Source organism: Chelon labrosus (genome assembly GCF_963514085.1).
Source record: "Chelon labrosus genome assembly, chromosome: 18".
NCBI lineage: Eukaryota > Metazoa > Chordata > Actinopteri > Mugiliformes > Mugilidae > Chelon > Chelon labrosus.
Genome location: NC_140351.1, coordinates 1,998,673 through 2,026,607, shown reverse-complemented (window position 1 = coordinate 2,026,607; position 27,935 = coordinate 1,998,673). Strand labels below are relative to the sequence as shown.

General features: G+C 41.0%; 1 protein-coding gene across 4 annotated transcripts; it reads right to left on the bottom strand.

Moving 5' to 3' along the window:
• Positions 1–2: 2 nt before the first annotated feature.
• Positions 3–27,811, bottom strand: LOC311503142 (NLR family member X1-like). 4 transcript variants are annotated; one of them, XM_084565680.1, is made up of 21 exons: positions 27,661–27,811; positions 24,251–25,206; positions 23,148–23,273; positions 21,785–21,904; positions 19,915–20,037; positions 18,810–18,932; positions 18,361–18,483; positions 16,090–16,212; positions 14,765–14,958; positions 12,559–14,356; positions 12,249–12,422; positions 10,426–10,599; positions 10,081–10,254; positions 9,339–9,512; positions 8,176–8,349; positions 7,130–7,303; positions 6,703–6,876; positions 5,512–5,688; positions 5,053–5,229; positions 3,507–3,680; positions 3–2,699 (listed from the first exon to the last, which is right to left on the bottom strand). In XM_084565680.1, exons 3-21 carry the CDS (start codon positions 23,252–23,254, stop codon positions 2,687–2,689), a joined length of 4,470 nt encoding a protein of 1,489 aa, XP_084421806.1. In that variant the 5' UTR covers positions 23,255–23,273; positions 24,251–25,206; positions 27,661–27,811; the 3' UTR covers positions 3–2,686. The 4 variants fall into 4 exon arrangements, with proteins under 4 accessions (XP_084421806.1, XP_084421808.1, XP_084421807.1 ...); XM_084565682.1 differs by lacking the exon at positions 27,661–27,811 and having other exon boundaries at positions 12,559–14,353; positions 24,251–25,828; XM_084565681.1 differs by lacking the exons at positions 24,251–25,206; positions 27,661–27,811 and adding an exon at positions 23,816–24,015.
• Positions 27,812–27,935: the final 124 nt, after the last annotated feature.

Sequence of the window (27,935 nt, the reverse complement as noted above, 5' to 3'; positions counted from 1 at the left end):
CCTCAGCCCCCCCTGCACCAGCCTCTAAAGGAGGACAAGTTAGTGTTGTCACAGTAACGACATTAAGCTCCTGATTATAAAATACACCCTCCATTTCTACTCAGTCAGTGTGTGATCAGATGCTGTTGTTATTTAAGTAGTTGGCTTTTAAAGGATCTTCTCACATACGACTCATCAACAGCTCCACTACTGTCATCTATGTCACAATTCTCTCTGAGTTTCTCTGAAGAAAATCCACATTTATAAGAGTTTGAGTTGAGTGCAATATGAAGACCCATAAAGACTCGTAAATCAGTTCATACAGCGGTCCGTTTACTTTTTGGTATTTCAAGTAAAATAGAAAATAAATAAATGAGAGTTTATTTTTAAATTTAAAAAGCAAAAACTAAAACATTCTGATCCATGCATTTTTTGTTATTTCAAATTTGTTAAAAAAAAAAAATCAAGTCTTAATTTTCTTTCTACTGACGTAATTTAAAAAACAGAAGTTCAACAAGTCCTTGGTCCAGGAAGTAGTCCTGTTTAGTTTTTCTAGGGAATTTAAATTTAAAAAAATCTAATAAACGCTCACTATTTATTTTTTATTTTACACCAGAAAATAAAACTAAATACCAGAATGTACACGGACCATTTACCTTTAATTCCATGACATCTCAGTGAACTGTGTAACGTCAACAGCAAATATGTGTATAATACAGTATATCTAAATAGTTTCTAATTATTATTATTATTATTTATGTTAGATCCGTAGAGCTTCAGCCTCAGCCTCTCTAGACGTCCCAGGACCTGTAGGTTGTAAAGTCTGCTGCTCTGTAAATGAAGATTTAATTTGAACATTTGGATTTAAAAGCAGAGGAAGACGTCGGTCTAAATATGAACCCTCAGGACTTCAGAGCGTGTACAGTCTTGTAAAAGCAGGTATTATCAGAACCAGGGTAAAAATGGATTTTAGAGAACTGAAATAAATTTGTCACCACGAAGAAGAGGTTCAAACATGTTCATATATTAGACACCATAAATAACCTTCTGTCGACCCATCTGAACATTCACTAATACATAACATCTGTCAGTAAGAATAATCTTTATTTATTTAGCACTTTACAAATTTACTAAGAGCTTCACAGAAACATAGAAATCTGCAATTTTAAAAACAGAAGTTAAAAACTTGGAAAATCTCTCTGATGAAAACAGGTTTAAAGGAGATCACAGCTGACCTGATTTCCTCGAGCAGATCGTTCTGCAGCCCTGGGGCCCCTGACTGTGAACACCCTGTCCCCTTTTGACTTCAGCCGGGCCTCTGGCCACCAAGAACTTTAAAATGAATCAGTATAAGTTTAAAATGGTTTCTAAAACGAACTGGGAGCCAGTGGACAACATAGACTCTAAAGCTCCTCTGTGAAGCTGTCCCGTAAATTAAAATAAAATAAGTGCATGAAAAAACAAAACACCAGTGAGTCTAGAGGAGGAACGTGGCTCTGATCAGACTCTGGATCCAAACTGAAACAAGATGGCGCCGCCCGTATCCCTGGGATACGAGCCTCAGTTTGACCAGTGGGAGGAAGTGACACGGCGTCCATTTGATGAGGTTCTGGTTCTGGTTCTGGTTAAAAGTCTGGAAGCTGCATGTTCCCAAATAACACCGGTCACAGTTTTCCAAAGACAGAGTCTACTAACGACATCCTGACGCCACAGAGTTAATTCTGAGTTTGGTTCAGAGTGTACAGCGGCTCCAGTCCTCATTTAAAGGATCTGCATGTGAACTAACGACTGGAGAGACTGATTAGCATCTGAGCAGAAACAAACTCTTCTTCTTCTCCATTTCCTCTGAACAGAACGAGCTCTTAACTCTTTTAAGTGTTTGTATTTGTTCCTTTGTTTTTTGTATCTGGTGCCATGAGGAAAATATTTGATGATTTTTAGCTCTTGCAGTTTTTTTTTTTTACTATAATTTGTGTTGACCGTTGCTGTTTTAAAGAGCCATGTCACATATTCCTCCTAGAGGCTTCAGTCCTCTTTCATTTCCAGCTTTGTTTGTGCGGACGATGACGTCGTCGAGCGCTCCGTACTTCCACGAGGTCTGGACGTTAAACGATAAGCTCTGTTACCATAGGAACGGGTTTGTAAATGAATGAATGTCCTGTTTACTGTAAATAAATAAATAAACATTTCAAAACGGCGACAAGTTGCAGCTTCTGTTTGTGATCAGACGACAGAATGAAACATCTGGAGCAGGAGGTCAGAGGTCATTTAAGAGTCACCCAACAAAACCTACAGGTGTCTGATGTGAAATGATCTCAGCCTGAATAAGATATGATGATAATTTTTGGATTTTATTGTTATCTTGTTGTGCATCCTTAAAATAATATTATAACAAGTTATAAAAGCTGATTAAGCTCATCGATAAAATAATACAATTCAGCTGTTTTCTGGTTGGGCGGCACAGTGGCATGGTGGTTAACACTGATGTCTCACAGCAAGAAGGTTCCTGTTCCCATGAGTTTCATAATATCTGCTGACACACAGGAAATGTGCCTCTAGCGGCCACTAGATAAACTGCAGTTAATTATATACAGTCTATGATCAGAGTTAATGTTAGATTGTAGTCAGAGTCTCTGTTCACACAAGCTGCTGCTGCTTCTGCATCAGGACACAGCTCATCCTCTCACCTAACACACCGTCCTGTTTATCACCACCTCCACCTGTAGAGAGGAGGAGAAAGAAGAGAGGAGGTGAAGGAGCGTTTCCAGAGTCTCCCTTCATCATCACATCCAGTAGAAAGAGCAGCAGGGACTTCAGTCCTGTTCAGAGCAGCAGTGGAGCAGCAGTGGAGCTCAGCCAGCTTCCTTTCAGCTTCATGTTAACGTGTTGGAGTGAACACACACAGACCTGCAGAGACTTTTAGCATCAAGTCTGTTTCCTCTGCAGATTTCACTAATAAACTGCTGAGAGTCCTGAACACTTCATTACTGCACCAACACTTTAGTGATGGATTTACTGCTGCTCCATTTAAACAAAGATCAGCTGACTAATAAACATGGAGGCTGTCATTGAAGAGATCTGATCAAACTAATGACACATGTGATGACTCTGCTCATGGTTACTAAATGTAATGCTGGTTCTGTGATGTGCAGGCTTCAGTCAGACTGATCTCAGAGCTGTGATCAGTTGTTGATCAGATCTGATGAATGACCACCACTGTCTCTATACATCTTGGAAGGCTGTCAGCTGGAATCCAGCTTTATTTCCTGGACACATCAACACAACAACAGCAGTCGTCTTCACATCAACTCAAACACATGATCACAACAAGCTTCTGGCTCATCTGATTGGCTGACTGTTGTCTCTCTCTCTGTCCTTCTGTCCAATCCTGAAGCCTGTCTCCATTCTCCTCTCACAGCTTCACTGAGAAGCTGCAGGTTTACAGGAAACACTGGATCTTTGATACTAACTGTGTTTAGGACAATACTGATGAAAGCAGCATGGACTGACTGGAACCCTCTACTCACTTCAGAGTCTCCAGTTTATAGTCTGGACTCTTCACAAGATCAAGAAGCTGCTTTACATCTGAATCCTTCAGGTTGTTTCCTCTCAGGTTCAGATGTTTCAGATGGGAGGGGTTGGACTTCAGAGCTGAGACCAGAGAATCACAGCTGATCTCTGACAAACTGCAGCTCTCCAATCTGAATAAAGAATAAAAGATGTAGATTAAATCATGAATAATTCAATCAGATGTGTTCAGGTTTTAAATATGCAGCTCAACATTACTGTGTCCCAACAGCGTTTGAGCTGCATTGACTTTAACAACTAACAGTGGACATTTTCTACAGTTTCAGATACAAACACTCGTCTTGAACTAAAGGACATTTAAAGATTAATGGAGGAAAGTTCTGGATGAACATGAATTAGATTCAGTTGGTGATTAAACATATCAGATCTACAACAGCTCCACAGGGGACTGTACTTTCCCCTTTCCTCTTCACCCTGTACACCGCGGACTTCTGCTACAACTCTGACACATGTCACGTCCAGAAGTTTGCAGATGACACGGCCATCATGGGGTGTATCAGTGGCGACGAAGAGGAGGAGTACAGGAGCCTGGTGAGGGATTTTGTTGTCTGGAGCCACACAAACAACTTACAGCTCAACACCTCAAAGACTAAGGAACTGGTCATTGACTTTGGGAGGGACAGACCCAACCCCAGACCAGTTCTGATAAGAGCGGAGGAGGTGGAGGTCGTGCAGACCTATAAATATCTTGGGCTGTGGCTGGACAACAAGCTGGACTGGACGAGCAACACGGGGCAGCTGTACAAGAAGGCCCAGAGCAGGATGTACTTCCTGAGGAGGTTAAGATCCTTTAACATCTGCAAGAAGCTCCTGGGGATCTTCTAACAGTCTGTGGTTGCCAGCGTCCTATCCTACGCTGTGGTGTGCTGGGGTGGAAGCACCTCAAAGACAGACCTCTCCAGGTTGGAGAAGCTGATCAGACGGGCTGGCTCTGTGGTTGGCACGAGGCTGGACCCTCTGGCTACTGTAGCAGAGAGCAGGACACTTAAAAAACTAACGAGTATCCTGGACAATGCCAGCCACCCTCTGCACACGATCATCAGTAGCCAGAGAAACACCTTCAGCGAGAGGCTGCTCCTCCCGAGGTGCAGGACAAACAGACTGAGGAACTCCTTTGTCCCCCATGCCATCAAACTGTTCAACCACCACTCACTTGGGGGGAGGAGGACAATAAAGAAAGGGACTGAATGACTTTTTAATTAACCTGCAATAGGAAAGTGCAATAACAATGTACCTGGTATTTCTATTTATGCAACAACCATTTATGTACAGTCACAATATTTATTTATTTTTATTACTATTATTATTATTCTTTACTGGGTGTTTGGTATTTGGGCTTATTATACTGTTTCCTACATGTATGTCTGACAGTGCTGTATGCAATGGAGATGTCAATTTCCCTGCGGGAACCTCCCAAAGGGATCAATAAAGTTGTCTATCTATCTATCTATCTATCTATCTAACAGTAACAGACAGTGAACTGACCTCAGAGTATCCAGTCTACAGTCTGGACTCTCCAGAAAACCACACAGCTGCTTCACTCCTGAATCCTTCAGGTTGTAGTTGTGACTGAGGTCCAGATGTTTCAGATGGGAGGGGTTGGACTTCAGAGCTGAGACCAGAGAATCACAGCTGATCTCTGACAAACTGCAGCTCATCAATCTGAATAAAGAATGAAAGATGTAGATTAAATGATGAATAATTCAATCAGATGTGTTCAGGTTTTAAATGTGCAGCTCAACATTACTGTGTCCTAACAGCCTTTAAGCTTCATTGACTTTAACAACTAACAGTGGACATTTTCTACAGTTTCTGATACAAACACTCATCTTGAACTAAAGGACATTTACAGATTAATGGAGGAAAGTTGTGGATGAACATGAATTAGATTCAGTTGGTGATTAAACATATCAGATCTACAACAGTAACAGACAGTGAACTTACTCCAGTTTCTCCAGTCTACAGTCTGGACTCTCCAGAAAACCACACAGCTGCTTCACTCCTGAATCCTTCAGGTTGTAGTTGTGACTGAGGTCCAGATGTTTCAGATGGGAGGGGTTGGACTTCAGAGCTGAGACCAGAGAATCACAGCTGATCTCTGACAACCTGCAGCCACTCAATCTGAATAAAGAATAAAAGATGTAGATTAAATCCTGAATAATTAAATCAGATGTGTTCAGGTTTTAAATGCGCAGCTCAACATTACTGTGTCCTAACAGACTTTAAGCTTCATTGACATTAACAATTAACAGTGGACATTTTCTACAGTTTCTGATTCAAACACTCGTCTTGAATTAAAGGACATTCACAGATTTATGGAGGAAAGTTCTGGATGAACATGAATTAGACTCAGTTGGTGTACTGTTATCCCTACGTGTTGGATACTCTGTATGTCAACGCAGATCAACAGCAAGCCAAACTCATGTTTTATGAGCCAGGATACCGAGCGTCTTGCTCCTTTATTAACAGTCTTCTTGACAGCTCACAATTTGCAATTGTGATGGTAGCTCAATAAAAGCCACAGTGAAACTGAAAATAAACAGACACAAAATAAACACTAGCTCTCTGAAATGAGAATAAAATACACAAATAAATGGCTAGTACCAGAATACTTGCTTATAAATTAACTTAAGCTGTTAGAAAGTAATTCGGCGATCTTTTCAAATGCTAACAATGCTATTCGTTAGCAACAATGCTATACTAATACACAGCGGTCTAAGCAAAGCAGTGATAAGGCTAATTCCTGGTACAAATATGTTTATACAAAACGATCTCTAAATCAGAACTTAAAACAATTCTAAATGAACTAAAACACACATTAGACTTACAGCCATTGCCTTCAAAGGTTTGGACAAGATTTACGACACAGGAGGCCAAGTTTTCACACTGAAAGACAGGTTTTCTGTACCATGTTTTTCTCAGAGTGACCGAAAATAAACTTATGCTGGCTGCATTTAAATACTTAACCAGATTAACGTTTTAGCATGAAATTATTACAAATGAATTATGACGTATTTATAACTAAATTATTTTGAACCATTTTTTAAACTTTTTATGAAATACATTTCTACATAGGGCAGAACAGTTGGTGATTAAACATATCAGATCTACAACAGTAACAGACAGTGAACTGACCTCAGAGTCTCCAGTCTACAGTCTGGACTCTCCAGAAAACCACACAGCTGCTTCACTCCTGAATCCTCCAGGTTGTTGTTACTCAGGTCTAGATGTTTCAGATGGGAGGGGTTGGACTTCAGAGCTGGTCCAAGAGAATAACAGCTGATCTCTGACAAACTGCAGCTCCTCAATCTGAATAAAGAATAAAAGATGTACATTAAATTATTACTAATTCAATCAGATGTGTAAATGTGCAGCTCAACATTACTGTGTCCTAACAGCCTTTAAGCTTCATTGACATTTTCTACAGTTTCTGATACAAACACTCGTCTTGAACTAAAGGACATTTACAGATTTATGGAGGAAAGTTCTGGATGAACATGAATTAGATTCAGTTGGTGATTAAACATATCAGATCTACAACCGTAACAGACAGTGAACTCACTCCAGAGTCTCCAGTCTACAGTCTGGACTCTCCAGAAAACGACACAGCCGCTTCACTCCTGAATCCTTCAGGCTGTTGTTATTCAGCTCCAGATGTTTCAGATGGGAGGGGTTGGACTTCAGAGCTAAGACCAGATAATAACAGCTCATCTCTGACAAACTGCAGCTCTTCAGTCTGGATAAAGAATAAGTTTACATGTTAAAGATATTTTGTTGATTCACAGTGAACTTTAGATTATTGTTCGGACAAAGACATTTGAAGACATCACCTTTAACTCAGAGAGTGGAATCAAGATGTTTAAACTAGGGGTGGGACTTAAATGCGTTAATTACAATTAATTAATAACATAAAAATTTACGTTAAAAAAATTTAACGCATTAAAACACATTTAATCGTAGTTTGTATTCCAAACAACACAGAACTTTTATTAGAAGGCAAATTTTATTTAAGAAAAGCTACCTGATGGAAGCTTTGATAAAAGCAGAGTTTTGTGCAAAAAACTTCGGTACCATCTAAATGGAGCTGTTAGCGCTAGCAGTCCCGGTCCGAGTACGGACGAGACGTGTCAGCAACCCAAACTGTTTAGTGTTTTTGGGTTTTTTTTACCATTTAAAGTCAATACTGTTTTGAAAAAGTACTTGAAGTACTTGGTACCTTAACTTTAGGTCTGTTCAGTTTTGGCCAGGGATATATTCTTTCTTTTTCTACTGTTTTGAATTGAAATGCAATTAAATGTATTTTCCAGACTTTAAAAGAGCTTGAGTTTACAATATTCATGTCTGTGTCTATTATTTGATTCAGTCGTCCACTAAAATCCATTTAAATAAAAAAATTTTGCTTTTTGTTATGTGATTAAAATGTGATGAATTACAATTACAATTTTTTTAATCAAGTCCCATCCCTAGTTTTAACATTTTATAAAATAAATCATTAAATAGCTGATTCAGCTATAATATTAAATAATTGTTAGTTTCTGGCCTACTTTTAATTTGAAAAACTATAGGGTGCAAATCAAGTGTATCAGAGTTCCAGTGTTTCAGTCTGACCTCAGAGTCTCCAGTCTACGGTCTGGACTCCTCACAAGATCACGAAGATGCTTCACATCTAAATCCTTCAGGTATTTGTCACTCAGGTCCAGATGTTTCAGATGGGAGGGGTTGGACTTCAGAGCTGAGGCCAGAGGATCACAGCTGATTTCTGGGACACTGTTGCTCTCCGGTCTGAATAAAGAATAAAATATGTGAGTTTACAAAGTTCCTGCTTGAAATCTCTCAGACTTTCATCATGTGTTCAGAGCTGAAGGTTCAGAATGAGCAAGTTTCAAACATGGAAACTCCAAACAGCTGAAACCAACAGGAAGCAGCTTCAAACAGTCAAATAGAACAAGTGAAGAAGAGATCTCATTAATATTAATGGCAATAAAGACATAGTGACTTCAGCTCTGAACTCTACCAGCTCCACCAAAGGCATGTTGTGCAGATAAATTTATTTCTGATTTCACCAAAGATTCTCAAGTTTCCAAAGAAAACAAACATGTCAGGATGAATTCAAACAGTCTAATTTTCTGGAACATTGATGCTGTTTGCGTGATGGAACCGTGGTGTGGTGGTTAGCACTGATCCCTCACAGCAAAACGGTTCTGGGCCCTAATCCATGGGCTGACTGGTTCCTTTCTGTGTGGAGTTTGCATGTTCTCCCTGTGTCTGTTAGGGTTCTCTCCAGGTTCTCCAGCTTCCTCCCACCATCCAAAGACATGCTGGTTAGGTTCATTGGTGATTCTAAAGAGGCTGTAGGCGTGAGTGTGAATAGATGTCTGTCTCTCTGTGTTAGCCCTGTGATAGCGACCTCTCCAGGGTGTACCCTGCCTCTCACCCAATGTCATTTATTAGTTCCAGTCTAATGTGGTGGAAATGATTATAGTTCTGTTTTAAATGTCTGACAGACTTAAAGGTGGAAATTAAGTGTGTCAGAGTTTCAGAGTCAATCATCCAGTGGAGGATTTTTTTCTTCTTCTATGAAGGTTTGAAATCTGGAGCTCAACATGGCTCTGCCACAGTCAATGGACTAAACCACAGAAGAAGAAAGCAAACTTTACCATGAAGATCCTCAGTGTGAATTAGTAGAATATCAGCCTATGTCTGCAGTTGAGAGTCACCACAACTTTACCATCATATTCATCTCAACACTCAAAGAAAACATTGAGTCTGACCTCAGAGTCTCCAGTTTATAGTCTGGATTCTCCACAAGATCACGAAGATGCTTCACATCAGAATCCTTCAGGAAGTTTCCACTCAGGTCCAGATGTTTCAGATGGGAGGGGTTGGACTTCAGAGCTGAGACCAGAGAATCACAGCTGATCTCTGACAACCAGCAGCTCTGTAATCTGAATAAAGAATAAAAGATGTAGATATTTTCTACAGATTCTGCTACAAACACTTATCTTGAACTAAAGGACATTTATAGACACTGGACAGACTTCTCTCCATCATGTACAATCCATCTCATCCAGCTCCACTCACACAGTGAACGCTACAGGACATCATTCAGACCAAACTCTATCCAGCTGTTCAACAACTCACCTTCCTGTAACACATAACTCATGTCACTCATGTAAATGCACATTATTGCACCTTAATATTCCTTCCTATGTATATAATATATATTTAATTCTGTCTCTATTCTTGTACATTTGTTCACATGGTAATTTTGTAGATTTTTTTTTTTTTTACTTATGCTATTTTATTTTAATCTTATTTTATTTTTATTTTATCTTTCTTTTAACTTGTGGCTCTAAAGCGTATTTTTAATGTGCAACTAAGCTACTGTGACCAAACAATTTCCCTTGTGGATGATTCAAATGTAAGGTTTATGGATTTATGGAGGAAAGGAAATGAGATTCAGTTGGTGATTAAACTTATCAGATCTACAACAGTAACAGACAGTGAACTCACTCCAGAGTCTCCAGTCTACAGTCTGGACTCTCCAGAAAACCACACAGCTGCTTCACTCCTGAATCCTTCAGACTGTTGTTACTCAGGTCCAGATATTTCAGATGGGAGGGGTTGGACTTCAGAGCTGAGACTAGAGAATCACAGCTGATCTCTGACAACCTGCAGCTCTTCAATCTAAATAAAGAATAAAAGATGAAGATATTTTCTACAGTTTCTGATACAAACACTTGTCTTGAACTAAAGGGTATTCACAGATTTAAGAAGAAAGTTCTGGATGAACATGAATTAGATTCAGTTGGTGATTAAACATATCAGATCTACAACAGTAACAGACAGTGAACTGACCCCAGAGTCTCCAGTCTACAGTCTGGACTCTCCAGAAAACCACACAGCTGCTTCACTCCTGAATCCTTCAGGTTGTTGTTACTCAGGTCCAGATGTTTCAGATGGGAGGGGTTGGACTTCAGAGCTGGTCCCAGAGAATCACAGCTGATCTCTGACAAACTGCACTTCATCAATCTACATAAAGAATAAAAGATGAATGAAATGTATGATGTGTTTCATCCTGACTCAGAGCAGCAGCTTTCTATCAGTCTGACTCAACAACATCAGTAACAGTTTGTGTATTTAGTTTTTATGTATGGCTGAACGATTTGGGAAAATAATCTAATTGCGATTTTTTTTCTCCAATATTGCAATTGCAATTTAATAAGTGATTTTTTATTTTATTTTTTTATTTTATCCTCTTTATTTCCCAACAAAACGTAATGAGTGATTTAAATATGAACTACACAATATTAGATACATTTACTGTAAAATGCTCTTTCCCATAAGTTGGGCCTATTAGAATTAAATTAAAAGATGTATGACTTGAAATAAATTACATTTTTATTTAACTGCTCATTACAGAAACATCTGTGGCTTTGCCACTGTGCATTTAAAGGGGAACTACTGTTTTTTACAACCTGGACCTTATTTCTAGCGTAAAATACCATTGTTTACTCACCAATATCACTTTTGTTTCATTTGCATTTGTTCAGGAGATAATTAGATCAGTGTATATCCATATAGTGGGAGTGATCAGGGCATCAAAACGCAATCTCTAAATAACGCATTATCTGCAGCGAAACCCGTTCATTCCGCCAATACTTTGTTATGATACGCTAGTGCTATTCCCCGTTGAGTCTGGAGTTACCTGTTATCATCATCATCCGGGGTCTGTAGATTGACCTACAGACCTCGGATGATGCCTTCTGACCTGGACGATGTCATCTCTGAGCGGCGTCCACACGCGCTACAGTCAGCTTGTTTACCTGTAATTTGCTACTGCTATGGTTCCACAGCCCCAGAGTCAGACAAATATTCAGCCATGTTGCAAAAAACTAGCAGTAGCAAATTACAGGTAAACAAGCCGACCGGTTGTGCGTGCCGCTAAGAGATGACATCGTCCAGGTCAGAAGACATCATCCGTGTCGCTCGCGTCACATTACCACCTTGTAATCGCGCAAGTTGCGGTTAGAAAATCGCGTTTAATCATATCGCGATATTATCCCAAATGCAATTAATCGTTCAGCCCTATTTTTATGTTCAGTGGAGAAGGGATTGGACTGTTACACCAAAGCAGCATATTTACCAGGACTTCTTGTTTTAAGATTGGAGGCCAGTTATAGTTTGGGGAATTTCAGTAATGTGTGAAATGTTCTGAGTAATAGTTGATGATGTAAGATTGTAATAAATAAGAAGACTCATCCTGGGTCTGTCAGTTTGGTGCAATAAACTCTATGGAGTCAACATTGTTGTTTGTTGCTGAGAGAAGATTCTCCACCACAAGACATCATCACTGATTAAACCCAGTAACATGTAACACCAGCTGTAGCATCCCTTCACTGCTTCTCTCTGTGTTTTAGAACAGATGTTAAAGTTTCAATGATGACTTTCAGTCTGGTATGATGTTGGTCCCTGATTGTATCTCTGACATGTTAACCCTCCTCCAGTAGAGCTCTGTTACTAATTCCTGAGTCGAGGTTAAACACCAGAAGAGACTGAGCCTTTGTAGTCAGAGACCCTCGACTGAACATTTATCAATTAAAGAACATTTGACACGTCAGTCAATGATTCGAACTGAATAAATAAAGAAAACCTACAACAGCTCCAGTCAGTGAACTGACCTCAGAGTCTCCAGTCTACAGTTTGGACTCTCCAGTCCAGCAGACAGATGTTTCACTCCTGAGTCCTTCAGGTCAGTTTTACTCATGTCCAGCTCTGTCAGATAGGAAGGGTTGGACTTCAGAGCTGAGGCCACAACTTCACAGTGAATCTCTGAGAGTCTATATCCAGTAAATCTGTGATAAGAAAACATATAAATCTGTTATAAAATCATATCATTTACATTCTAGATCCAGACTGAATGAGTATGAAACAGACTGAGGTGATCATCTGATGAACATCTGATTGATTCTGTTAATGATCAGGACTCACTGAGCCTTTCTGCAGTTCCTCACAGCTGGGATCAGTCTCGGTCGTCCCTCCTCTGATGTGTTGTACTTCTTCAGATCCAACTCATCCAGAACTTCCTCTGACATCTGCAGCATGTAGGCCAGAGCTGAGCAGTGGATCATAGGGAGTTTCTTCTTTGATCTGTTCTTTGACTTCAGGAACTCTTGGATCTCCTGATGAACTGAGAGGTTGTTCATCTCCATCAGACAGTGGAAGATGTTGATGCTTCTGTCAGGAGACATTTTACTATTCCTCATCTTCTTCAGCCTGTTGATGGCTCTCTGGATGATTTCTGGACTGTTCTCTGTCTGACTGAGCAGACCTCCTAAGAGTCTCTGGTTGGACTCCAGAGAGAGGCCATGAAGGAAGCGAACTAACAGGTCCAGGTGACCATTTATACTGAGCAGGGATTTCTTCATGGCTCCATACAGGAAGTCATCCAGAGACTTAGTGGAGACCTGGTGGTCCTTCCCCAGGAAGTCCTTCAGCACCTTTGTCTTCTTGTTGGTGTAACAGTGGAACACATAGACTGCAGCCAGAAACTCCTGAACGCTCAGATGAACAAAGCAGTAGACTGATTTCTGGAAGATCACACTCTCTCTTTTGAAGATCTCTGTACAAACTCCTGAGTACACTGAGGCCTCTGTCACATCAAGACCACAGAGCTCCAGGTCTTCTTGGTAGAACATGATGTTTCCATTCTCCAGATGTTCAAACGCCAGCCTCCCCAGCTTCAGAAGAACTTCCCTGTCAGCCTCCATCAGCTCCTGTGGACTGGTCTCATGTCCCTCATGGTACTTGTTCTTCTTCCTCTTTGTCTGAACCATCACAAAGTGTGAGTACATGTCAGTCAGGGTCTTGGGCAGCTCTCCTCTCTGCTCTGTAGTCAACATGTGCTCCAGAACTGTAGCAGTGATCCAGCAGAAGACTGGGACTCCACACAGGATGTGGAGGCTCCTGGATGTCTTGATGTGGGAGATGATTCTGCTGGACAGCTCTTCATCACTGAACCTTCTCCTGAAGTACTCCTCCTTCTGGGCGTCAGTGAAGCCTCGTACTTCTGTTACCCTGTCAACACATGCAGGAGGGATCTGATTGGCTGCTGCAGGTCGGGAAGTGATCCAGACCAGAGCCGAGGGAAGCAGTTTCCCCTTGATGAGGTTTGTCAGCAGCACGTTGACTGATGCCTTCTGTGTGACATCAGACACAACCTCACTGTTGTTGAAGTCCAATGAAAGTCTGCTTTCATCCAGGCCGTCAAAGATGAACAAAAGTTTACAGACAGCCAGCTCCTCTGCTGTGACCTTCTGTAATGTTGGATGGAAAACATGGAGCAGCCTGAGAAGACTGTACTGCTCATCTTTGATCAAGTTCAGCTCCCTGAACGAAAGCACAATCACCACACTGACATCTTGGTTTTCCAAACCCTCTGCCCAGTCCAGAGTGAACTTCTGCACTGAGAAGGTTTTTCCAACACCAGCGACGCCGTTGGTCAGAACCACTCTGATGTGTCTTTGTTGGTCAGGTATGGCTTTAAAGATGTCGTGGCACTTGATTGGAGTGTCATGGAGGGTGTTCATCTTGGAAGCTGTCTCAAGCTGCTTCACCTCATGTTGGGTATTAACCTCTTCACTCTGTCCCTCTGTGATGCAGAGCTCAGTGTAGATCCTGTTGAGGAGGGTTCCACTTCCTGTTACATCACTTCCTTCTGTCACACGTTCACATCTCCTCTTCAGACTGATCTTATGTTCATCTAAAACCTCCTGCAGACCAACATCTGCTGGAAAGAAGAACAAACGTGAGACAGAAAGAAAACAGTCATCCCTGTTTGAAGTCACAAAGAACAGAAAACTGACTTCAAATGGTTTGTAAAGAGTTTTTTCTTCTCATAATAACTGATCCACTAATAAAACGATGAGCAATATGTTCATCTTTTGTTTTTAACTGCACTAACAACAAAATACTGCTAATCAGGTGACAAACATTTCCTCTGGCTGTTTCACAATAAAAGCCTCTTAGTGGCTGGTCACAACAGGAACAGATTAATTTATATCAGCAGTAATTAACAAAGCTCAGTTTTGAGTAAAATAAGTGTGATATGTGAAGTGCAGGGAAAGAAAAGAGAATAAATAAAACTGTAGAAATTATTTTATCAAGAGTCCATCAGCAGACAGCTGTACAGTCTTACTTGTTCTGGATCTTTGTCCACACTGGGGACAGGAGGAGTCTCCTGATGACGCAGACTGGTCCCAGTATGAGGTGATGGACTGTCTGCAGAACCATTGTCCACAGCTGATAGAGACTGGATCCTTCAGGACGTCCTGACACAAAGCACAGCAGGACAGCTGCTCCTCCACAGAAACGTGTCTCCTCTTCCTCTTTCTGTCAACACATTTCTTCATCACTAAAATCATTTCCAGATTGTCAACATTTGACATCACTGTCCAGAAGCCCAGACGCACACAGAGAACAGGAAAAGTTTGAATTGACTTCCTTTGATTTCAAATCTCCTGCTTTCATCAACACCAATCAACTGCTTTTCCTATCTGGCTGTCTTATTAAACACTGAGTCATCTACCTGCCGTTTGCTGTTAATACAAACTCAACACTTCCTGCAGAGACTTCACAGTGAAAGCCTTCCATCAAAGAGAGCTGATTATGTCCTTCACTGTTTTATGTTGAGTTAGTTCAGTCTGAACTGAGCTTAGAAGAGTCTAAGAAGTGTTACTGATAGTGAACTGGACTGATAGGGAGTATTGATCAGATAAAGATCACATTCTAACTATACTGGCTAGTTGCTACTGAAGAAGTAAACTTTGAAAGGACATTGGAATTGACACGTCTGGGGCAATTCCAACCATATGTTGATCTCTCCTGTCTCTGCTCCCCTGTCGATCAGAGTTTCCTGATCATACTCCTTTGTCTACCCTCCCCATCTCCTCTCCCCTGCTGATCAGAGCCTTGATCATACTACCCGAGTGTCACTCCTTTGTCCTTTTGTCCTTTTGTTTTGACCACATCTGGGAACCACCCCTGCCCCCTACTGAGTTCACCCTCCTGTGTAAAGTTGCCCTCGGCTGACCAATATACATCCACTATACGATCTAATCAGGAACTGTCTGCAACCACACCCGGGGACAGGGTATATCTGTGCTCTGGCCCTGCATTCAGGGTCAGTCTCTGGTCTCAGACCCACTCTGTGTCGTTAGGCACTAGACTTGGATTGTTTTTTTTCTTCAACACTACACACCGACTATGGGAGGAGGAGAAAACTGCAGTTCAATCCATCCACTCTGAATATTGATGAGTGGACATTTTGAAATGGAGGTTCTCAGGTGTTTTACTACAGAAATACCATCAGTACTTCCTGCTTCTAAAACCCAGACTAGGATCTTACCTACCTGCACTAAAACATCTGCATCATGACTATAAATCTTTCAGCAGAACATTTCTGCTTCATCCTAAAATCATCATCTTCCATCAGGTCAGTTTACAGTAGAAACAGTCTCTTACTTTGTGTCTGAGGGTCCAGGTTCTTCTCTGAAGAATGGAGGAATAAATCCATAGGACCTGTCACTCTTCATAGACAGACAGCTGGATACTGTAGACTCTGGTCTCTGTGTGTGGTACTGACCTCTGCAGAAACAAATATGTTTTATTCTCATCAATCACTGAAACATATTTAAGTAGCTCTACTGATAGCTCCATGTACATTTAAGATAAACATTTAATTAATCCCACAGTGAGCATACCTGCCAGCACTCCTGATTTATGCGGGAGTCTCACGATTTTTAATAATTTCTCCTGCCCTGCTCCTGATTTGTAATTTCTCTCGCTATCTCCCGATTTTAAAGTGAAATGAATCAATGGTGTTTCATGTGTCCTGGTACCTGACAACCTGGCAAGCCAACCCAAACACTCCCGCCCTACGTGCCTTGTGTCCCATACGTCACTGCCCACGTCCAAGCTCACGTCAATTCCTGGGCTACACAAAATGAGCAAGATGGAGACAATGAAAAATATGCTTCACAGTTTCAGACTGCGTGGTGGGACACGTTCACCTTTGTCGTCACGAGTCACGTAAGTGTCTACCATGCCTTTTGTAAAGTGTGTCAGGGCGACTTCTGCGTGGAACACGGAGGGAACAACGATGTTAGCATCCACGCTAACTGTGCTAAACACAAACAAACTGTGGAGGCACAGAAAGAACACCAAGCATCGGGTCGTTGTTTCTGAGGAGCGTGATGGTGATGCTGGTCACAAAGAACAACATCCCTTTGGTTTTCTGTGATGACTTCAGTAAAAGTGTGTCTTTATTTTGACCCCATTAATAAGGAGGTAACTATATTAATTTAACACAAGTGCTCTACTGGAAATTGATAGTTTGAATTTTATTACTTCACACACAAAATATGTCTGGTTAGAACATGTTGTTGTTCAGGTCCAAACCGTTCATGGACCTCAAACAGAAAGACCAGATTACACTTTACCAAAATAACATGTAAGAAAAGCCAGAACAGCTCTGGAACAGCATCTCTGGACAGATGAAACTCAGATCAACCTGAACCATCTGTGTTTGAGCCTGGATCTGGTCAATTGAAGCCAGTGTATGGATGCCAGTACCAGTGTAATGTGGTCTTGTTGTGTTTTTCCTGTTAAAATGCAGCCTGCTGCAGCTGTACAGCCTGCAGGCGGTTGTTACGTGTAGATGTGTGTGTGTGTCCCTCTCTCTCTCTCGCTCCTCTTTGTTCTGCAGGTGAGGAAATGGAAGATTGGCTGCCACCTGTGAGCTCCAGAAGAGCTGTGGATTGGCCCACCCATCAGCCAATCAAGGTTTGTGGTGGGGAGGTAAAGACTGAGGTAAGGCTGGGGTACCCCATAGATTCACACACGTAGATGGATTTTGTTACTACACTAGGTTGTGGGTTGTTGCCATCGATGTATTTTTATTACTTTCAGATGTTTCTTAGATAAGAGTCAGGCCTTTTGTTTTCCTTTTTCTTTCCTCACAGGTTGCGCTAGGCCCTATTTTTTTGTACTTTACTTATTTCGTTTGGCACAATCCCCACAGTTACCCTCCCCCCACATTTTTCAAACCTACATTAATTGTTTGCCTTTTCATTTAAAAAAAATATGTAAATAAATCTCTCTTTGAGTGCATTCCCATCCTCCCTGGGTTCTTTCTTTGTTGGTTGTCAGCGTTATTGTTTCTGCTAAAAAGGGAAACGTAACAGCGGTGTATTGATGACTGGTCCAGCTCAATCTACAGAGAGTTTCAGTAGTCTAAATGAGAAGTAATAAAAGCATGAATTGTCCTCTCAAAATCATGTGGAGGGAGGCAGGACTTCACTTTACTCTGAAGTCTTAATTTAAAAAGCATGTCTTGACTACTGAACTAATCTGCTCATCAAATTTAAAGGCGGAGTCAAAAATCACGCTGAGGTTTCTTCTGACAGGGTGACAGTAGGAGGCTAGAGGGCCCATGGCACTGTGAAAAACCATCTAAGAGATTAGGTTGGCCAAATAATATGATTTCAGTTTTGTTTTCATTTAGATTAAGGACGTTTGCCTCCATCCATGATTGCACATCTGTTTGTCTGTATGGACAGATAAATGTGTAAATCATCTGTAAAACAATGGGGCTCATTATTTATATCTGAGTCACAAAAACCTTTTAAGAGTATTTTAGCAAAAATAATTAAAACAGTCGGTGAGAGAAGATATCCTGGAAGTGACAGAAGTGATTAAAATGAGTCATGAACAAGTTAGTAGTAGTTCTCTTACTTTGTGTCTGAGGGTCCAGGTTCTTCTCTAAAGAATGGAGGAATAAATCCATAGGACCTGTCACTTTTTATAGACAGACAGCTGGATACTGGAGACTCTGGTCTCTGTCTGTGGTACTGACCTCTGCAGAAACAAATATGTTTTATTCTCATCAATCACTGATAAACTCTGAGATAAAGTCATTTCAGTAGCAGCAAACACACAAACTACAGCTGCTGCAGATAATGAGATGGTTTCATGTTTGTAACAGTCCTCTGAGATTAGATTACAGCTTTTCTAGGTGACTGACAGCTGTCAGAGAAGCTGAGAGGAAGACAGGACTCATTATTTATGTTGGATTTATGTGGTATTTTAGTAAAAATGAATCAACCATCAGAGACAGAAAATAAACTGGAACTGACAGAAGTGATTAAAATGAGTCATGAACAAGTTAGTAGTAGTTCTCTTACTTTGTGTCCGAGGGTCCAGGTTCTAGACTGAAGAATGGAGGAATAAATCCATAGGACCAGTCACTCTTCATAGACAGACATCTGGATACTGTAGACTCTGGTCTCTGTCTGTGGTACTGACCTCTGCAGAAACAAATATGTTTTATTCTCATCAATCACTGAAACATATTTAAGTAGCTCTACTGATAGCTCCTTGTACTTTTAAGATAAGCATTTAATTCATCCCACAGTGAGCATACCTGTAAACACTCCTGATTTATGTGAGTCTCACGTGAGCTTGGCTTTTTATCATCCAAGTCCTTTGAAGTTATAGAGTTAACTTCAAAGGACTTTCTGCCGTTTAGTTTCATTTCATGATTTAGATTCCTGCTGTTATTTGGTGTGAATATTACGTGATTTGTGTCAGAGGAAAGTTAGCAGTCTGTTAGAATATTAGTTTACCTCATTCCAGTCGATTCTGTTGCAGTATTTCATGTTAGACATATCGCAGAATATATGACAATTTAAACCGTCACGTCGCTGGATAATTAGACAGTACGTTCCCCTTTCCAGTGACGCATATGGCCACTAGGTGGCACCATTGTAGCATGATAGGGGTTATATAGTTGAAGAACTTAGTTTCACCTGTACAGTTTAAGCAGTATGAGCAAAGTCAGTGTTATGACTGTATAGTTTTGTATGGTGATACTAATCTAAATATGGTGTATCTTTTGTTTTATTTCAGACCACACATACACACATAGAGATATTTGAGTTGAAATAGACATTTCATTGGAAACTTGCCCTTTGTGCTTTGCTGTGCTGTAATGTACCCTTAACTACAAGTAAACACCGGTTTGCAAAATTCCAGTTTCCTGTGTTCTGATCGACACACTAGGGAGACATCCATGTTTGTCATTACATATGCTGTCTGCTGTTTGTCTGTATGGGCAGATACATGTGTAAATCATCTGTAAAACAATGGGGCTCATTATTTATATCTGAGTCACAAAAACCTTTTAAGAATATTTTAGCAAAAATAATTAAAACAGTCGGAGAGAGAAAATATCCTGGAACAAGAAATGATTAAAATGAGTCATGAACAAGTTAGTAGTAGTTCTCTTACCTTGTGTCTGAGGGTCCAGGTTCTAGACTGAAGTGTGGAGGAATAAATCCATAGGACCAGTCACTCTTCATAGACAAACAGCTGGATAGTGGAGACTCTGGTCTCTGTCTGTGGTACTGACCTCTGCAGAAACAAATATGTTTTATTTGTTTTATTGGCTCCAAGAAGACTGTAGACCAGGGCTATTCAGTTAATTGGGAATTGGGTCCAGCTCATGAAACTGAAGCAAACTAAGGGGCCAGAGAATAAACGTAATCACAGTAACAAATAAAGAAATTACAACAACAAACTGAAGGAGTCAATGTATTCTATGTTGTAAATGCACAACATATACACAAAGGGTTGCCAACTCCCTGAAAAATAAATAAGGGACAACTCAATGGCAGGGCCGGCCGACCCGATTGCCCTCATTGTTGCTGGTGTGGTGAATTTTTCTTTAGCTTATTTGTGTGTGTGAAAAGATTTTGAACTATTTGACTTGAACCTGAATTGAATTAGATTAATATTTCTGAGTGATATGAACACATGGAAAACAAGTTATTATTCAACAATTTATTTTTAATACAAAATAACAAAATTAACAGAAACCTGTCATGCTTAACTTAAAACTGTGTTGCCAAAATGAATTTAAAACAATAGAAAGCAGAACATTCCTCTTGTAATAGTGCAATAAGAAAAGTTCAAACAGAAAGTGTGAGTAAAAGTTGTTGCTTTATTGTCTTCCGGTATCTTCTTTGCAAAAACAGTACCTCGACCAATGAGATGAGAGGGATTCACGCTGTCAGCTCATTGGTCACAGAGCAGGAGATTGCCTGGGAATAAGCTTACCGTAAATGTTCATGTAAAGCGTCCTGCTGTTCATTAATTCCATTGATGTTTTACACCCTATTTTTGATTCTCACGGTAATACCCGTTTCAGCTCAATACGGGACGTGTACTTTTGATTCTAAATATGGATTCTGTTTTTCAAGGGACAGTTGGCAACCCTCGTCATATGGGCAACTACTGAACTAATTTTTTTGAAAGTAGAGAGATTTTTTGTCTTGTTAGCCAACCTTCGTGCTTGAAAGAAACAAGTCAGAGTAGTCAGAGCCAGCCGTATATACAGTCAGTGCTCAGCGCGTTGCACTGAAGCGCATATGGCAACTTTGATTGGTCATGTGCAGTCCCTCAAAATATAGGTCCAACTTAAACGGGTGCATACCATCTTCTACTGAACGACAGAATGTACAATTAGCCATAGTCACGTGCTGTAGTACACTATCCATATGTAATAACTACACAACACTGTAAGGGCCGATACAAAATTCCTCAGGGGCTGGACCCGGCCCGGGGGCCGCCAACTGAAAGTTGTTTTGTTACCTACGTGGAACATTCAACAGCTACCCCAGAACATTCATTAATTCATTCATCTTCTGTACCCGCTTATTCCAGTTAATGGTCACGGGGGTCTGCTGGAGCCTGTCCCAGCTCTCATCGGGCGAGAGGCGGGGTCAACCCTGGACAGGTCGCCAGGGTCAACATAGAGAGACAGACATCCATTCACACTCACACCTACGGCCAATTTAGAATCACCAATGAACCTAACCAGCATGTCTTTGGACGGTGGGAGGAAGCTGGAGAACCTGGAGAGAACCCACGCAGACACAGGGAGAACATGCAAACTACACACAGAAAGGAACCAGTCGGAACATGGATTCAAACCTGAGACCTTCTCTCTGTGAGGCATGCTAACCACCTCACCACTGTGCCGCTCCCTTTTCAGAATATTTTAGCAAAAATAATAAAAACAGTCAGCTAGAGAAAATACTCTGGAACTGACAGAAGTGATTAAAATGAGTCATGAACAAGTTAGTAGTAGTTCTCTTACTTTGTGTCTGAGGGTCCAGGTTCTTCACTGAAGACTGGAGGTCTGTCTTTGGACCAGTCACTCTTCATAGACAGACGTCTGGATACTGGAGACTCTGCTCTCTGTCTGTGGTACTGACCTCTGCAGAAACAAATATGTTTTATTCTCATCCATCACTGATAAAAGTTTAACTAGCTCTACTGATAGCTCCATGTCCATGTTACAGCAGACCACTCCGTGCAGAATGACTGATGCCACTACAGAGTCATAGAGGGTCTTCAGGAGTGCCCCTTTCACTCCAAAAGACCTCAGTCTCCTCTCAAGGTAGAGCCTGCTCTGTCCCTTCTTGTAGTGCGTCAGTGTGGTGAGTCCAGTCCAGCTTGGTGTTGAGGTGAACACTCAGGTACTTATAAGAGTCCACTTGCTCAGTGAACACAGCCAGACATCGGGGAAGAATTAATAACATCTACAAAACATGGCCCAAGGATATTAAAACATCCTTGAGGAGATGAGGTGGGATGCTGCCTCAGAGGCAGTAAGATGGCTGCAACTGCTGAACTGTTTCAGTTAAAAAGGAGAGGGACACCTGCTCAAAATGATCAAAAACAACAGGGTCTACAACAGAATCAACAGGATCTGAGACAGAGGGTGAGGAGAAGGACCTGATAGCAGAAATATTGTCTTTAAAAAAAATGGAAGAAATTCCTCACAAAGCTTAGATGAAGGCACAAGTGGAGTTATAAGAGAGTTAAGAGCATTGAAAAGATGGGTTGTGGCTATTATTTGATACAAGATTAGATAAAAATTGTGTTTTAGCAGTTTTAACGGCTCTCTGGTACTCCAGTAGGCTGTTTCTGAGAATGGAAACTTGATCCTTCTTCCATTTTCTCTCAGCGTGTCTAGTAGAGCGTCTGAGAACTGGTATCATTCAGCTATGGTTCTGTCATTTGGAGCGTTTAATGGTGAAAGGAGCCACCAGACCAGGTTCAGCAGAACAAAGGAGGAAACCTATTCTGTGATGATGTGCATGGGCTCAGACTTCAGTCATTGTCTGCTAAGGATTCTGGACAAAGTGTTAAAAATAAGCATTTTATTTATGATTTTATGAATTTGTCCAATCACTTCAGTCCCTGAAAATAGAGGACTGTGTATTAAAATGTTTTTAATTCCTCCAGATGTGAATACTCTCAAATTAAAGCTGAGACTCTGCAGTCTTTAAGACCACCTTCATTTTATAACTGTAACTTGAATAAACTTTGGTTAACAGCTGGAATAACAAATACATTTCAGTTAAACTCAATCAACCATCAGAGACAGAAAATAAACAGGAACTGATAGAAGTGATTAAAATAAGTCATGAACAAGTTAGTAGTAGTTGTCTTACCTTGTGTCTGAACCTGGTCCAGGTTCTTCTCTGAATAATGGAGGTTGATCTTTGGACCAGTCACTCTTCATAGACAGACAGCTGACTCTGTCCTCCTCTTCCTCCATCTTCTGGACTTCAGTCAGTCTGAGAGGTAAACCAGAAACACTCAGTGAGTTTACATCAACTTCAGTTACAGTACTCCAGGTTGATCAGAGACTGATGGGAACTGTAGTTTTTATTAAAGTTAAAATAAATACTTGTTTATGTTAGAATATGGTCAGAAAACCACAGGAACGTGTTTAAGCTTTAAAAAGTAAAAATGAACTCTGACAGACTTTTAGAACAGAGTTAGCTTAAAAAGCTGCGTCAGTAGCCATTAGCTTAGCATAAAAATACTCGATAATTTAGCTTCAAACTGAAGGAAGAGAAGAGTAAAATTATTATATAATGTTTATTAATCATTCAGTTCAGTGAAACTTTAACAAAACAATAGAAAAGTCCAACAAACTAAAGAAGGAAAACCGTTAGCATTAGCATTAGCATTAGCATCAACGGTCCCTCTGCAGTCTTCAAAGTGACAGTTGATGCTAATGCTACATTTGTCTGCTAACAACGCAGTTAGCTAACTTATTTAAAAGATGAACTCAAAACACTTAGAAACAGGAGAAATCATTAAAGTCATTCACCTCTAACACAATAATTTATTTTAACACAAACACAGAGAATTATCGTTTCTGTTCCATCTTCCGTTACTGTCATTAACGGTTATCACATCCGGATACGTTCCTTTCAAAATAAACTTCACAGGAAATAATAAATACACTTCACAGGAAATACAAAATAAAAGCAGTAGAATGAAATACACGGAAGAACACAAACACGTATTCAGTACCGAAACAAACATTAAAGGTCATATATAATATAATATAATATAATATAATATAATATAATATCAGAGTCAGTCTGACTGAGAACAGGAAGTAAAACACAAACTGATTAATCACTAGTTTGTTTCAATGGTTGAATCAAACTGTTAAATGCTGACTCTTCTTCCCTCTACAGTCCACATGAACAAGAAGAAGAAGAAGAAGAAGAAGAAGAAGAACAATATTAACACTCACTTCGCTTCAACCTTCAGTTTTCCTCCTTCTACTCTGAATCAAAATGGAGTCTGAACAAACTTTAGTTTCGTTTCTGCTCCGATTACTGGAAGTGACGTGTGTGTGTGTGTGTTCTTGTACAGCTATCTTTGTGAGGACCAGTCTGAGTTTTCTACCATCAGAGTGAGGACATTTTGGCTGGTCCTGTCTTCTCGTCCTCTTCTAATGGAGTCAGTCTGAGATGAATCAGGACCAACGAGTCTTTAAAGAGACACACTCCAAGAAAACTCCACACACACATTTCTGTCTGTGTGTTTGTTTTGTCCACCTCAGAGTTCCCTCCCTGTTCTCATGAAACTTGATCACCTGCTCAGGTGAGCTCCTCCTCTCTGGGTGTGGATCAGACTGTGCAGGTAATTCCAGGACAGCATTAGAGAACAGTATTTTACTCTGGTTGTAGAAATCAGTTAGAAAGTGTAGCTAGAAAAGACTGATTAGTAAATGAATCTTTCAGATCAAGTGGATTGTTTGAGTCTAATAGCAGCGTGTTAGTGTGACTTAGTTCAGACTCATGGAGTGATGATGGAACAAACAGTCAAAGCTTTAACTGGAGTGAAAGGAACAGTATCACAGAGCAGACATGATCTGTTCCAGGTGCTGACTTCTGAAGAATAAGACTGACATTAAATGTGACATGGAGACAGGGAGGTTTAGCTCCATGACACAATGACTGATGAACTGATAACACAGACATGGGTCCCACACTGTGCTGCTATCTGGAAAACAGCTCTGATACAAACGCACCTGATGCCACTTTACTACCAACGTGACGTTCACCTGTTGTCAGCTGTGCAGGTAGGCAGCGCTAGGCTGCTCAGCTGGATGCTAACCAGTCTCTTTTGACTGAGTCTGGTTCTGTTCTGGTTCTGGTCCTGTGCTGCTTTCTCCGTCTGAATGCTGAAGAATCCCACTGTGACCTTAGCCTGGCTGACGCGACTGCACATCTCAATGAGATGCTGGTCTGGAAACTACGTGTTCATTTTCTCGTATTTGAGGCGTGGTTTTACAAATGCCTAGAGCCGTTTATTGGGCGCTACGAATGTCTATCAAATGCGCCTGGTAATTCCCATGCTGCCTTGTGCGCGATTCATAGCCAATCGTATCAGTTATACCAAATGACGTATGTAGAGCGACAGAAATTCGACGAGGAAGAAGAAGAACCTTTACTGTCCATGAAAAGACGATGGCGTTTAATGATTATTGCCGTTTGTGCAAAGTAAATATGAGGGTAGAAGGCATATACGGTCACTCTGCAGACCTATTGTATCCAAAAAAACACAGAGTCTATTAATGGCGAGACCACCACAACGACTGGGGTCTCGCTAAGCTAGGGTTGCCACCTTTCAGAAATAAAAATAAGGGACGCCCACCACGGCTCCTCGGGGCCATGACCACCACAGACCTGACTCCTGTAGGACAGGGGGGCCGCAGCAGTGGTACGTTATATTTTGTGCTGGTGTTTTTAGTAAAGGGGCGATCAAGATAGCCATTGTTCATACTTAAAGCTTGAAATGTTTTATTAACAATGAACACGTTCTCTTATAAAGTGCAGTTAATTAAATCTTTACTGAAATCTGTACCAATGAACCTTTAAAATATAAACAAAATGTATTTGTTTATTCATTAACTGTTAATCTATTTGTATGATTTGTTTTTTTACTCGTACTCGTACTCGTCGTCTTCCGCTTATCCGGGCCCGGGTCGCGGGGACTTGTTTGATTTGTTTTTTTAAATGGTCATATATATAATATGTATATTGGCAAATACTACTGTATATTAAATAAATGATCATTCATTTAACTCATCATAAACCTAAACCACTCATGTCAAACTCAAGGCCCATAACTGTATCAGGCAATATAATATTTTATATGTATCAGAACAGGTCCGCAGGTATTTTACGTGCATCAGACAGGTACGTCAATTAGCTCCTCCTCCCAACTTTATTGACAAACTCGTCCGAGTCTCATGGTTGCCTTGGCAACCGCTCAGCGTATCGGTACGGCAGCGCGGCGCTCTGAAGCTGATCACTGGCTCTTTTAGCGCAGCCAACACAACAACTCCTTGGCATTTTGACTGTACTACTAAACGAAACACGCAAAGATTCAGTCCTCCTCCGTTATCAACACTCTCTGAAAAGACGTCTTTCTGCCCCCTGTCTGCGCGCGCAAACACTTGTGACGTTGACAAGAAATCCGTCTATACGGGTGACCAATAAAAGCTCAAGACACAACCATTAGAGCACTAAATACTAAAATATGTTTACTGGTACAGCGTATAAGATGTAGCAGTTAGCAGACAACGGGCTAAATCTGTTAGCCTACTGTTCCACGGTAGCACACACAGAAAGCTTACCACTGCAGCTAAACACCAGTCTGTTAGCATACAGACACACTGAAAGTGCCCGTTAGCCAAATAACAGCAACATGTTTAACACGGTATTAGCATTAGCATGCTAACTTAGCCCCGTGGTTAACTCCGCTGATTGAGTTTGACACCACTGTCCTAAACAACCAATCAAACCACAATAGTCTAATAAAATAGGCTATGCCCATGAACTGACATCTTCTGGTAAAAGCACAACCCGATAGGAAATCAATCATAACATAATGTCCCATACCGGATCAGTCTCAGAAGATGATTGGGGATGAAGAACGTTTTTTGAGGAGTATCGGGATGTAGAGGACATTTTTAAAAGGCGCGGGTTATGTGAGCAGCGCTGTGTGTGGTGTCTGTCTCTAGGCAACAGTGACAGCGCCACGCGCAGGCGGCCAGGTACAGACCGCTAAAGACACACAGAGGAGCGGAGTCCGGGGAGGCTTTTGATCATTATTGTTAGATTTAGTGTTGATGTGTGTGTGACAGACATGTGTATTGGACATTTATTGAAATACGGAACAAATCGCGTCCCGTATTGGTTTAATACGGGACGCAACATTTAATTGCCAAATAAGGGACGATTCCGTATTTTACGGGACGGGTGGCAACCCTACGCTAAGCCCCATAGCCTTAGCCACCAACGGGGCTAGCTGGTAAATAAGGTTTTTGCCAAAGCCTGTTGGTAGCAGAGCAAACACATCCTTCTTGGCAATGAAGTCTTTCAACGCCAAACGTTGCTCTTTTTTTAAAATAAACTTGCGTTCTAAGCTACTTAAAACACTGCGGTAACGTTAGGTCCGCTGCCATGTTGGATTAACACACTACAAGCTTCGGTGTCGCGCATAGACGTCGTCATCATCTTGCTGCCCCCCCCCTGTCTGTGATTGGTTCCCTATCTCAGGGGCAAATATGGGCGATGGTTTCCAGACTGCTTTTGCAGCGAGAATGAAATCGCGCGCAAAGCAGTATGGGAACACCCAGGCTACTGTGACCTGGGAGTCCACGTCAACAGCTGTTTTACCCCGTTAGCCCTGAGCATAAAACTAGCTTCATTTATTTGTTGACTTGTACAGATCTCTGTCCAGAGTTGGATCTCAGCTGCTGTGCTGTCCTTGATCATTTAGAAGGTTGGATCAGACATTACAGAGAAAAGAGGAAGGAGACGTGTCCACCATTCACTGCTCATAGATACAGCAAACCATGACCAGGAAGTAACTGGGACACCTGTCTGACCTCTGACCTTTTCTAGATGTCAGAGGAACTCAGA

Bases quoted from the DNA above. Each gene is read 5' to 3' on its own strand.
- LOC311503142 (XM_084565680.1), bottom strand. From the start codon at position 23,254: ATGGAGGAAGAGGAGGACAGAGTCAGCTGTCTGTCTATGAAGAGTGAC. The intron at 5,689-6,702 runs GTCAGTTCACTG...TTCTTTATTCAG, and splicing joins TGTAGACTGGAGACTCTGAG to ATTGAGTGGCTGCAGGTTGT. The intron at 5,230-5,511 runs GTAAGTTCACTG...TTCTTTATTCAG, and splicing joins TGTAGACTGGAGAAACTGGA to ATTGATGAGCTGCAGTTTGT.